This window comes from Oncorhynchus masou, chromosome 30, assembly GCF_036934945.1.
Source record: "Oncorhynchus masou masou isolate Uvic2021 chromosome 30, UVic_Omas_1.1, whole genome shotgun sequence".
NCBI lineage: Eukaryota > Metazoa > Chordata > Actinopteri > Salmoniformes > Salmonidae > Oncorhynchus > Oncorhynchus masou.
This window is the reverse complement of record NC_088241.1, coordinates 53,492,923-53,505,422: the sequence shown is the minus strand read 5'-3', so window position 1 is coordinate 53,505,422 and position 12,500 is coordinate 53,492,923. Positions and strand designations below refer to the sequence as shown.

The 12,500-nt window shown below is 47.5% G+C and overlaps 1 protein-coding gene across 1 annotated transcript in view; it reads right to left on the bottom strand.

Moving 5' to 3' along the window:
• cntnap2a (contactin associated protein 2a) overlaps positions 1–12,500 on the bottom strand; it is a 232,694-nt gene that overhangs the window by 95,880 nt on the left and 124,314 nt on the right. Inside the window, 2 exon segments of the mRNA XM_064949314.1 lie at positions 6,694–6,952; positions 9,908–10,051. Coding sequence (XP_064805386.1) covers positions 6,694–6,952; positions 9,908–10,051 — 403 coding nt within the window.

Genomic DNA, 12,500 nt, shown 5'->3' with positions numbered 1-12,500 from the left:
TGTTGTTGTTATGTTGTGTTGCTACCTTGCTATGTTGTTGTTTTATAGGTCTCTCTTTGTGTAGTGTTGTGTTGTCTCTCTTGTTGTGTGTTTTGTCCTATACTTATATTGTTTTTTTGTTGTTTTTTAAAAATCCCAGGCCCCCGTCCCCGCAGGCCTTTTAGTAGGCCGTCATTGTGAATAAAAATTTGTTCTAAACTGAACTGCTTAGTTAAATAAAATAAATAAATAATATAATAAAAAAATCCTTGCATCAGCAGTCAAAGATTACCCGAATCCTATGGAAACCCCAATTACAGAACAAGAATTATTGGGAAAACTATTGACTTTACAACCCAAAAAGGCCTGTGGTGCTGATGGTATTTTAAATTAAATGATCAACTACACAGATCACAAGTTCAAACTGGCTATACCCAAACTTTTCAAAATTATCCTCACTGCAGGTATTGCCCCAGATATTTGGAACCAAGGATTGACCATACCAATCTATAAAAATGTAGAAAAATCTGTGTCAAATAATTACAGAGGAATATGCAGTAACAGCAACTTGGGGAAAAGTCTGTGCAGTATCATAAATAGCAGACTACATCATGTCCTTGATGAGCATAACGGACTGAAGATAAATCAGATTGGAGTTTTACCAAATGACCACAACAGACCACATTTATACCCTCCACACTCTAACTGACAAACAATATATATACAGTATACAGGCCTAAAGGCAGAGACAATAAGAAGACGCAGAGGCTTAATACAATTTAACTACACCTTCGTTTCCTCACAGAACCAGAGAGCAACATCTGTCCGGTGAAGTCCACAGAGCATATTGCATGGAACAAACAGTTACATGACCTCCAGCATCGTCAAGCAAGTTCATGACTACTTAACATCGAATGATTTAGAACCACGGAGAGTTACCACAAGTTGCAAAGAAAACAGGAGCTGCTTCCACTATTCCAGCACTGTTTCAACTTCAACATTTCAACATCATCAAATCACATATGCTTCATCTAATACAGTGACAATTAAAATATAGCAAAAACAATTTAGTCCAATCAACGTAAGCTAAATAGTATGTGGTTGTCCATGGTTCTGATTTCTGTGTGTGTGTGTGTGTGTGTGTGTGTGTGTGTGTGTGTGTGCACCTTAATGCAAGTAGAAAAAAACATGTTGACTCCCCCTACTTGTAGAGAAAAGCCAGTGCCATCCTCCTCTCTTTCATGTTGATGAAACGGTCTATGACTCTGTCATACAGTAATTTTATTTTTTGTCGTCCAAGGCTACCTGGCTAAAATGCTTGCTCGCTAGCCTAACGTCCTTTCATGGGCAACATTAGCTAGTTAACATTAGCCTTCTACATCTAGCTACATATTGTACTTCCATCCTCTCAGGCCAGGGGGACAATAAAAGATGAATTATTGGTTGGAAAAGAATCACCGTTATAATTATTCACCAGCACGGATAATTAAGTAAAACCACAAGTCCAAATCCCCCCATCTCCATCCACGGGGGGCCAATTTTAGTTAGTTCGCTAGATAGCCTCCAGAGGACACCAGCACAACGAAACGCAACAATTCAAGTTGTTTCTATCAAGGACGTAGGCGCTAGTAGGAGTGACACCAAACACCTTTATCTGATAGGAGTGACACCAAACACCTTTTTCTGATAGGAGTGACACCAAACAACGTAATCTGATAGGAGTGACACCAAACACCTTTATCTGATAGGAGTGACACCAAACACCTTTATCTGATAGGAGTTTTTTTGGATTGGAGTTCCCTAGACACTTTTTTTTTGCTCTGCCAGGACCATTCACAGTTGAGCTCACTCAGTTTAGCTCAACGCTGATTGGCTATTATTTTATAAAAACATGTATAAAGGGAGGCCAAATGCTTGCTGGCTTCCCTTGCATTCAATGCTATGGGCGGGAACAATGTCATACTCGTTATGACCAGATGGCATCAGATAGATGGCCTACACACAGAGAGACAGAGGGGAAAAGTTTCACTCGCTCGGATGCCTCCGCCATTGAGATACATTTAGCCTTTTGCGAATTGAAGGAAGATTATGAAACACAGAGAGATGAAAGATAACCCATTTTCTTTTTTTCTAGGTACATTTTTGGGGAAGCCGGGCTTCCCTTGGCATCCATGAATACACGCCACTGCACAAATATACCCTCCACACTCTAACTGACAAACAAGTCAACCACAAGAGACCCCATTATACCCTCCACACTCTAACTGACAAACAAGTCAACCACAAGAGACCTCATTATACCCTCCACACTCTAACTGACAAACAAGTCAACCACAAGAGACCCCATTATACCCTCCACACTCTAACTGACAAACAAGTCAACCACAAGAGACCCCATTATACCCTCCACACTCTGACAAACAAGTCAACCACAAGAGACCCCATTATACCCTCCACACTCTAACTGACAAACAAGTCAACCACAAGAGACCCCATTATACCCTCCACACTCTAACTGACAAACAAGTCAACCACAAGAGACCCCATTATACCCTCCACACTCTAACTGACAAACAAGTCAACCACAAGAGACCCCATTATACCCTCCACACTCTAACTGACAAACAAGTCAACCACAAGAGACCCCATTATACCCTCCACACTCTAACTGACAAACAAGTCAACCACAAGAGACCACATTATACCCTCCACACTCTAACTGACAAACAAGTCAACCACAAGAGACCCCATTATACCCTCCACACTCTAACTGACAAACAAGTCAACCACAAGAGACCCCATTATACCCTCCACACTCTAACTGACAAACAAGTCAACCACAAGAGACCCCATTATACCCTCCACACTCTAACTGACAAACAAGTCAACCACAAGAGACCCCATTATACCCTCCACACTCTAACTGACAAACAAGTCAACCACAAGAGACCACATTATACCCTCCACACTCTAACTGTATTTGGCTCAATTTGAAGGTATGTTTTAAATAAACGAATATAAAGCAGTATTGGAGGAACAACATATGGTGTTATTAAATCAATGTACACTAAAAAAGAAATGTTTGGGTAAAATTACCAACAAGAAAACAGACTTCTTCTCTCAGTGACATTGAGTGAAACAGAGTTGCTCAATTCGTCTAAAACTATCTACATTAATGAATTGGCAAAAACATTAGAAGAATCTGCCTGGTATCACCCTACACAACACTGAAATCAAGTGTCTACTGTACGTAGATGACCTGGTGCTGCTGTCTCCTACTAAGGAGGGGGTTACAGCAGCACCTAGATCATCTGCAGCCAGACCTGGGCTCTGACAGTCAACTTTAAAGCCTTGAATATAATTATATTCCAAAAGAGGTCTGGATATCACAAATACCTGGATATCACAAATACAAATTATATTTGGACACTACATGTATCTAGGACTAAATATCAGCAACACAGATAGCTTTCGCATGGCTTTGAATGAGCCAATAGACAAAGCATGAAGAGCATTCTATTTCATTGAAAGGAACATTAAAATCGAAATTCCAATTAGGATCTGGCAACAACAAAATATCTAGAAGTTATAGAACCAATTGCTGGATATGGCAGTGAAATATGGGGTCCACTCTCCAATAATGTGTTGACCAAATGGGACAAACGTCCAATTGAAATACTGCATGCAGAGTTTTGCAAGAGGATATTGCAAGTGCAGAGAAAACCTCCAGATAACACATGTAGAGCAGAATTGGGCCAATACCCATCCTCATTCAAATTGAAAAAAGAGCCATACAACCATCTAAAAACAAGGGACCCCAAAACATTTCATCACACAGCCCTATAATGTCAACAGATGGAACAAGAGAAGAAACCTCTCAGCCAGCTGGTTCTGAGGCTCAGTTCACTAACCCAAGCCAAGCCCATAGAGCCTCAGGACAGCACTCAGAAAATCTGGCCCAACCAAATTATAACAAAGCAAATATATATATATATATATAACACCTATTGGAAAGACCACAAAAAATCAAAGTAAACTTTAATGCTATTTGTCTCTAAACAGATGGTACACAGTGATGATCAAATCAAATCATATTTTATTGGTCACATACACATGGTTAGCAGATGTTAGTGTGAGTGTAGCGAAATGCACATCTGACCACTGTGTCTGAGGAAAACACTAACTATGTAGACTCAGTGAGCACAGCCTGGTCATAGAGACAGGTTGTCAAAGACAGAGAGGACAGGTTGTGCTCACTCTGCTCCAGGGGAGAGGTACTGTCACGCCCTAATCTGTTTCACCTGTCCTTGTGCTTGTCTCCACCCCCCTCCAGGGGTCGCCCATCTTCCCCACTTATCCCCTGGGTATTTATACCTGTGTTTTCTATCTGTCTGTGCCAGTTCGTCTCGTTGTTTCAAGTTCAAGTCAACTCAGCCCTTGCTTTTTCCATTCTCTCTTTTCTCACCCTCCTGGTTTTGACCCATGCCTGTTCTGACTCCGAGCCCACCTTCCTGACCACTCTGCCTGCCCCTGACCCTGAGCCCACCTGCCTGACCACTCTGCCTGTCCCTGACTCCGAGCCCACCTGCCTGACCACTCTGCCTGCCCCTGACCCTGAGCCCACCTGCCTAACCACTCTGCCTGCCCCTGACCCTGAGCCCACCTGCCTGACCACTCTGCCTGCCCCTGACTCCGAGCCCACCTTCCTGACCACTCTGCCTGCCCCTGACCCTGAGCCCACCTGCCTGACCACTCTGCCTGCCCCTGACTCCGAGCCCACCTGCCTGACCACTCTGCCTGCCTATGACTCAGAGCCAACCTGCCTGACCACTCTGCCTGCCCCTGACCCTGAACCTGCCTGACCACTCTGCCTGCCCCTGACCCTGAACCTGCCTGACCACTCTGCCTGCCCCTGACCCTGAGCCCACCTGCCTGACCGCTCTGCCTGCCCCTGACCCTGAGCCCACCTGCCTGACCACTCTGCCTGCCCCTGACCCTGAGCCCACCTGCCTGACCACTCTGCCTGCCCCTGACCCTGAGCCCACCTGCCTGACCACTCTGCCTGCCCCTGACCCTGAGCCCACCTGCCTGACCACTCTGCCTGCCCCTGACCCTGAACCTGCCTGACCACTCTGCCTGCCCTGACCCTGAACCTGCCTGACCACTCTGCCTGCCCCTGACCCTGAACCTGCCTGACCACTCTGTCTGCCCCTGACCCTGAGCCCACCTGCCTGACCACTCTGCCTGCCCCTGACCCTGAGCCCACCTGCCTGACCACTCTGCCTGCCCCTGACCCTGAGCCCACCTGCCTGCCCCTGACCCTGAGCCCACCTGCCTGACCACTCTGCCTGCCCCTGATCCTGAGCCCACCTGCCTGACCACTCTGCCTGCCCCTGACCCTGAGCCCTCCTGCCTGACCACTCTGCCTGCCCCTGACCCTGAGCCCACCTGCCTGACCACTCTGCCTGCCCCTGACCCTGAGCCCACCTGCCTGCCCCGGACCCTGAGCCCACCTGCCTGACCACTCTGCCTGCCCCTGATCCTGAGCCCACCTGCCTGACCACTCTGCCTGCCCCTGACCCTGAGCCCACCTGCCTGACCACTCTGCCTGCCCCTGACCCTGAGCCCACCTGCCTGACCACTCTGCCTGCCCCTGACCCTGAGCCCACCTGCCTGACCACTCTGCCTGCCCCTGACCCTGAACCTGCCTGACCACTCTGCCTGCCCCTGACCCTGAACCTGCCTGCCGACCTGTACCTTTGCCACACCTCTGGATTATCGACCCCTGCCTGCCTTGACCTGTCGTTTGCCTGCCCCTGTTGCTGTAACAAACATTGTTACTTCAACACAGTCTTACTTCAACACAGTCTGCACTCTGGTCTTATCTGAATCGTTATAGGTAGAGACAGAGCTGTATTTCCTATTACACTGTGACAAATACTCAGAGCGAAGAGAATCTTTCTTTCCCAAAATGATCATTCATTACAAAGAATTTGAAACTATAAAAGTATTTATTGTGTGAAAAGCTAAATATGTGGCCTCTTTCACAGCCAGTGAAAAGTGCAAATGTAACAATAGTATTTTTGGGGGCTTTCATACCATGCCATGTTGCTTTTCAGTCATGTATGTATGTGTATTGTCATTACTATTGTTGTTGTAGTTACTTTTAAAGTTCATCATTTACTACTACTTCATCCATTACTACTACAACAATTTTTAAAATGATTGTATTATTGCTGTTGGTCTGACCACTGTTATATGTGTACTTTAACAATGTAAGTCATTTCACTTGCCAGGTCAATAAAGTCTATTGAATTGAATGAAGAGAGAGAAGGAGGACGGGAGAGGGAGGGAGATTTCATCGATCACATTAGAGTTGGAAGGTTTAGTGTGTTAACCTTGCAGTCTAGAGTCTCTAGTGTTTCCTTTTTAAGTATCTCCTCTCAAGGCAGACGAGTGTATAAAAAACAACATATTTTCACACTTTACACACACAATCAGGTAATTAGCGAACCATCAGTGTCTCCTCCTTGACAACAGCATCAAAACAACGTGCGGTGTAACCACAGGAACGACCTTGATATACTGCCGTCTGATTATTGCTAATTAGTCATTAGTTGTTCGAGGCAATCATCATCGCTACCAAGATGGCAGGATTGGAGACACACAACGTCTGTGATGGGTGTGTCCGTCTGTGTGTGTATTATTTTCTACCTGATGATATGTCTATCCTGGTGTTCTTCATCTGTGTCACGTTGAAGTGAACGCCAACCTTCCCGTCGTCAAGGGCAATCTCAAGCGTTCCATCATCAAGGTTACTGAAGAGAAGGAGTCCATCAGCGTTCCACGTGCGGAACTGGAACCCCAATGATACTACATCCTGGTTGGCTCTTCCCGGGAGCTGCAGGAAGCTGGTAGCGTTGAAGAAAACTGTGAAGGAGTGTGACTCCACGCAAGAGAGTGACAGATTACGCTAAGGAGAGAGAGAAAGAGAGAGAGAGAGAGAGAGAGAGAGAGAAGGAGATGCTAATCTTTAGTTGTGATTATCATTAGTTGTTTGCTTTGATCAATTCTAAGATGAAAATGTATTGTACCAAGAGAGAGACGGACAAGACAGAGACAAAGACAGGGACGGAGATAGAGATAAAGATGGAGACAGAGACGAAGACAGAGATGGAGACAGAGATGGTGATAGAGATGAAGATAAAGACAGAGATGAGACAAAGATGGAGACAGAGACAGACATGGATACAGGGACGGAGACAGAGACGGCGACAGAGATGGAGACAGAGATGGAGACAGAGAGAACAACAGGGACGGAGACAGAGATGGAGACAGAGATGGAGACAGAGACGGCGACAGAGATGGAGACAGAGATGGAGACAGAGAGAACAACAGGGACGGAGACAGAGATGGAGACAGAGATGGAGACAGAGAGAACAACAGGGACGGAGACAGAGATGGAGACAGAGAGAACAACAGGGACGGAGACAGAGATGGAGACAGAGATGGAGACAGAGAGAACAACAGGGACGGAGACAGAGATGGAGACAGAGATGGAGACAGAGAGAACAACAGGGACGGAGACAGAGACGGCGACAGAGACGGCGACAGAGATGGAGACAGAGATGGAGACAGAGATGGAGACAGAGAGAACAACAGGGACGGAGACAGAGATGGAGACAGAGAGAAAACAGGGACGGAGACAGAGACAGAGATGGAGACAGAGAGAACAACAGGAGACGACAGAGATGGAGACAGAGATGGAGACAGAGATGGAGACAGAGAGAACAACAGGGACGGAGACAGAGATGGAGACAGAGATGGAGACAGAGAGAACAACAGGGACGGAGACAGAGACAGAGATGGCGACAGAGAGAGAACAACAGGGATGGAGACAGAGAGACGGAGACAGAGAGAACAACAGGGACGGAGACAGAGGCAAAGACAGAGATGGAGACAGAGATGGAGACAGAGGAGACAGGCGACAGAGACGGAGAGAACAGAGGGACGGAGACAGAGACGGCGACAGAGATGGAGACAGAGAGAAAAACAGGGATGGAGACAGAGATGGAGACAGAGATGGAGACAGAGACAGAGATGGCGACAGAGATGGAGACGAGAGAGACGGGACGGAGACAGAGATGGAAAGACAGAGATGGAGACAGAGAGAAAACAGAGATGGAGGGATGGAGACAGAGATGGAGACAGAGATGGAGACAGAGACGGCGACAGAGAAGAGAGAACAACAGGGACGGAGACAGAGACGGAGATGGAGACAGAGATGGAGACACAGAGACAGGCAGACAGAGATGGAGACAGAGACGGGAGACAGAGATGGAGACAGAGAGAACAACAGGGACGGAGACAGAGATGGAGACAGAGATGGAGACAGAGATGGAGACAGAGACGAGACGACAGAGACGGAGACAGCAGGGACAGAGATGGAGACAGAGAGAAAACAGGGATGGAGACAGAGATGGAGACAGAGATGGAGACAGAGAGAACAACAGGGACGGAGACAGAGACGGAGACAGAGACAGAGATGCGAGAGATGGAGACAGCGATGGAGACAGAGATGAAAAAGAGGGATGGAGACAGAGATGGAGACAGAAAACAGGGATGGAGACAGAGAGGAGAGGAGACGGCGACAAAGACAGAAAAACAGGGATGGAGACAGAGATGGAGACAGAGATGGAGATGGAGACAGAGATGGAGACAGAGAGAAAAAGACAGAGATGGAGAGGGATGGAGACAGAGAAAAACAGGGACGGAGACAGAGATGGCGACAGAGATGGAGACAGAGAGAACAACAGGGACGGAGACAGAGGCAAAGACAGAGATGGAGACAGAGATGGAGACAGAGATGGAGACAGAGACGGCGACAGAGACGGCGACAGAGATGGAGACAGAGAGAAAAACAGGGACGGAGACAGAGACGGCGACAGAGATGGAGACAGAGAGAACAACAGGGACGGAGACAGAGACGGCGACAGAGACGGCGACAGAGATGGAGACAGAGAGAAAAACAGGGATGGAGACAGAGATGGAGACAGAGAGAACAGCAGGGACGGAGACAGAGACGGCGACAGAGATGGAGACAGAGAGAAAAACAGGGATGGAGACAGAGGCAAAGACAGAGATGGAGACAGAGATGGAGACAGAGATGGAGACAGAGAGAAAAACAGGGATGGAGACAGAGACAGAGATGGAGACAGAGAGAACAACAGGGACGGAGACAGAGGCAAAGACAGAGATGGAGACAGAGATGGAGACAGAGTTGGAGACAGAGATGGAGACAGAGACGGCGAGAACAACAGAGAGATGGAGACGGCGACAGAGATGGAGACAGAGAGAAAAACAGGGACGGAGACAGAGACGGCGACAGAGATGGAGACAGAGAGAACAACAGGGACGGAGACAGAGGCAAAGACAGAGATGGAGACAGAGATGGAGACAGAGATGGAGACTGAGGCGGCGACAGAGACGGCGACAGAGATGGAGACAGAGAGAAAAACAGGGATGGAGACAGAGATGGAGACAGAGATGGAGACAGAGAGAACAACAGGGACGGAGACAGAGATGGAGACAGAGATGGAGACAGAGAGAACAACAGGGACGGAGACAGAGATGGAGACAGAGATGAGACAGAGATGGAGACAGAGAGAAACAAGAGATGGAGACAGGGACAGAGACAGAGACGGCGACAGAGATGGAGACAGAGAGAAAAACAGGGATGGAGACAGAGATGGAGACAGAGATGGAGACAGAGATGGAGACAGAGAGAACAACAGGGACGGAGACAGAGGCAAAGACAGAGATGGAGACAGATGGAGGCATGGACTGAGACAGAGATGGAGACAGAGAGACAGACAAATAGAAACAGAGAGATAGACCGTGACAGTGTGTGTGTGTGTGTGTAACTTACAAAGCTGGAAGTATCTAGCTTCTTGCGTCGTGCCAAATCAGTGATGTTATCTCCGTTGTAGTTAATGCTCTCCATACAGCCTCTGAAGTTCTTCATCCCCCCTCCCACTGGCTTACCACTGTAGGGCATGCCACCAAAACTCAACTACAGTAGAGAGAGAGATAAGATACGTAATAAAAAGAGTGAGAGACCAACGCATAAAACTGCATTTTGGTCATCTTCTAAGAGGGATTCAGTGTTTTTCCTTTACTGTCTTAGTGCTCCCTATATGTTCCTGTATGTGTCATCATTCAGTGTGTGCGTGTGTGTACTGTAATGCTTCACTACCCATATTAATTAAAACCAAGAGCATACAGGGGAATTCAGGCCTTAAAAAGACACAACAAGTAGCTCTGGTAGTTCTGCACTGAGTAGAAGCACACTATCAGGAATGACTCAGTTAGTCAACGAATCAACAACTAATATCCTTATCAACCATCACATTATACCCATGTGTATATACATGCACATTCGTTTGTTCCTATGATATTCCTTAGGTATTTAAAAATCAATTTCCTGTTGTAAGTGGCATTAGTGTGCAGTACTGTTTCATTGTATTAACATCCAGCATGAATTGTCTAATATGGATTAGTCCTGATGAGTTAGTGGAACTCTAATTTCCTCTCCTATCAAAGTGCTACTCAAAGTACAGGAAACAAATCGAACCGCAAACACTGGTAATTATAGCTGGCACGTGGAAGGAAAATTAAAGAGAGAGAGGAAAGGGAGAGAGTGAGGGAGAGAGAGAGCGTGAGGGAGAGAGAGCGTGAGGAAGAGAGAGTGAGGGAGAGAGATAGTAAGGGAGAGAGAAAAGGAGAGAGAGTGAGGGAGAGAGATAGCAAGGGAGAGAGATTGAGAGAGATAGAGTGAGAACAAGAGAGAGAGCGAGTGAGAGAGAGAGTAAGGGAGAGAGAGTGTGAGGGAGAGAGAGATAGAGAGAGTGAGAGAGCGAGAGAGTAAGGGAGAGAATAAGGGAGAAAGAGAGTGAGAGAGAGAGTAAGGGAGAGAGAACGTAAGGGTGAGAGAGAGTGAGGGAGAAAGTGAGGGAGAGAGAGAGTGAGGCAGAGAGAGAGTGAAGGAGAGGGAGATAGCGAGGGAGAGAGAGTGAAAGAGATAGAGTGAGGGAGCGAGAGAGTAAGGGAGAGAGAGAGTGAGGGAGAGAGATAGTGAGGGAGACAGAGTGAGAGAGATAGAGTGAGAGAGAGTAAGGGACGGAGAGAGTGAGTGAGAGAGAGAGTAAGGGAGAGAGAGCGTGAGGGAGAGAGAGAGAGTGAGGGAGAGAGTGAGGGAGAGAGTGAGGGAGAGAGAGATAGCGAGGGAGAGAGAGTGAGAGAGATAGAGAGAGAGAGAGTAAGGGAGAGAGAGAGTGAGGGAGAGAGAGTGAGGGAGAGAGTGAGGGAGAGAGAGAGTAAGGGAGAGAGAGCGTGAGGGAGAGAGAGTGAGGGAGAGAGCGATAGTGAGGGAGTGAGAGTGAGAGATAGAGAGAGTGAGAGAGAGAGTAAAGAAGAGAGTGAGTGAGGGATAGAGAGTGAGGGAGAGTGTAAGGGAGAGAGAGAGTGAGGGAGAGAGAGAGATAGATAGAGTGAGAGAGAGTAAGGGAGAGAGAGAGGGAGAGAGTGAGGGAAAGAGTGAGTGAGAGAGAGAGTAAGGGAGAGAGAGCGTGAGGGAGAGAGAGAGTGAGGGAAAGAGAGATAGCGAGGGAGTGAGAGTGAGAGAGAGTGTGAGTAAGGGAGAGAGAGAGAGTGAGGGAGAGAGAAAGGGAGAAAGAAAGTGAGAGTAAGAGAGAGAGAGAGAACGTAAGGGTGAGAGAGAGTGAGGGAGAGAGAGTAAGGGAGAGAGAGCGTGAGGGAGAGAGAGAGAACGTAAGGGTGAGAGAGAGTGAGGGAGAGAGAGTACGGGAGAGAGAGAGTGAGGGAGAGAGAGATAGCAAGGGAGTGAGAGTGAGGGAGAGAGAGAGAAAATGCAGCAAAGAGAAGTGACAGTATGACACTGACAAGCTGAGGAGGGTGTTAAAAGGGTGAGTCAGAGATAAGACAGAGGAATATGGGGAGGGAGGAGGGAGAAGGGAGTTGACTGCTGTGCTCTCTCAGGACAGAGTGTTAATTAGTCTTACATGACGGCTGTTATTGGTCTAGACTGTAGAGGGTGGGAGGAGAGAGAGGCAGGGTTGCAGGGATGGGGGGATACTGAGAGACACTACATACAAAGATAAAGTTGTCTGCAGCGGCTACTGAAGAAGTGGAACAAACATGTGTATCTCTGTGTGTCTGTGTGCGTCTCTGTGTGTCTGTGTGTGTCTCTGAGTGTCTGTGTGTGTCTGTGTGTGTGTCTGTGTGTTTGTGTGTGTCTCTGTGTGTGTGTGTGTCTCTGTGTCTCTGTGTGTCTGTGTGTGTCTCTGTGTGTCTGTGTGTGTCTCTGTGTGTCTGTGTGTGTCTCTGTGTGTCTGTATGTCTGTGTCGGTTACTCTGTGTGTCTGTGTGTGTCTCTCTGTGTGTCTCTGTGTGTCTGTGTGTGTCTGTGTGTCTGTGTGTGTCTGTGTGTGTCTCTGTGTGTA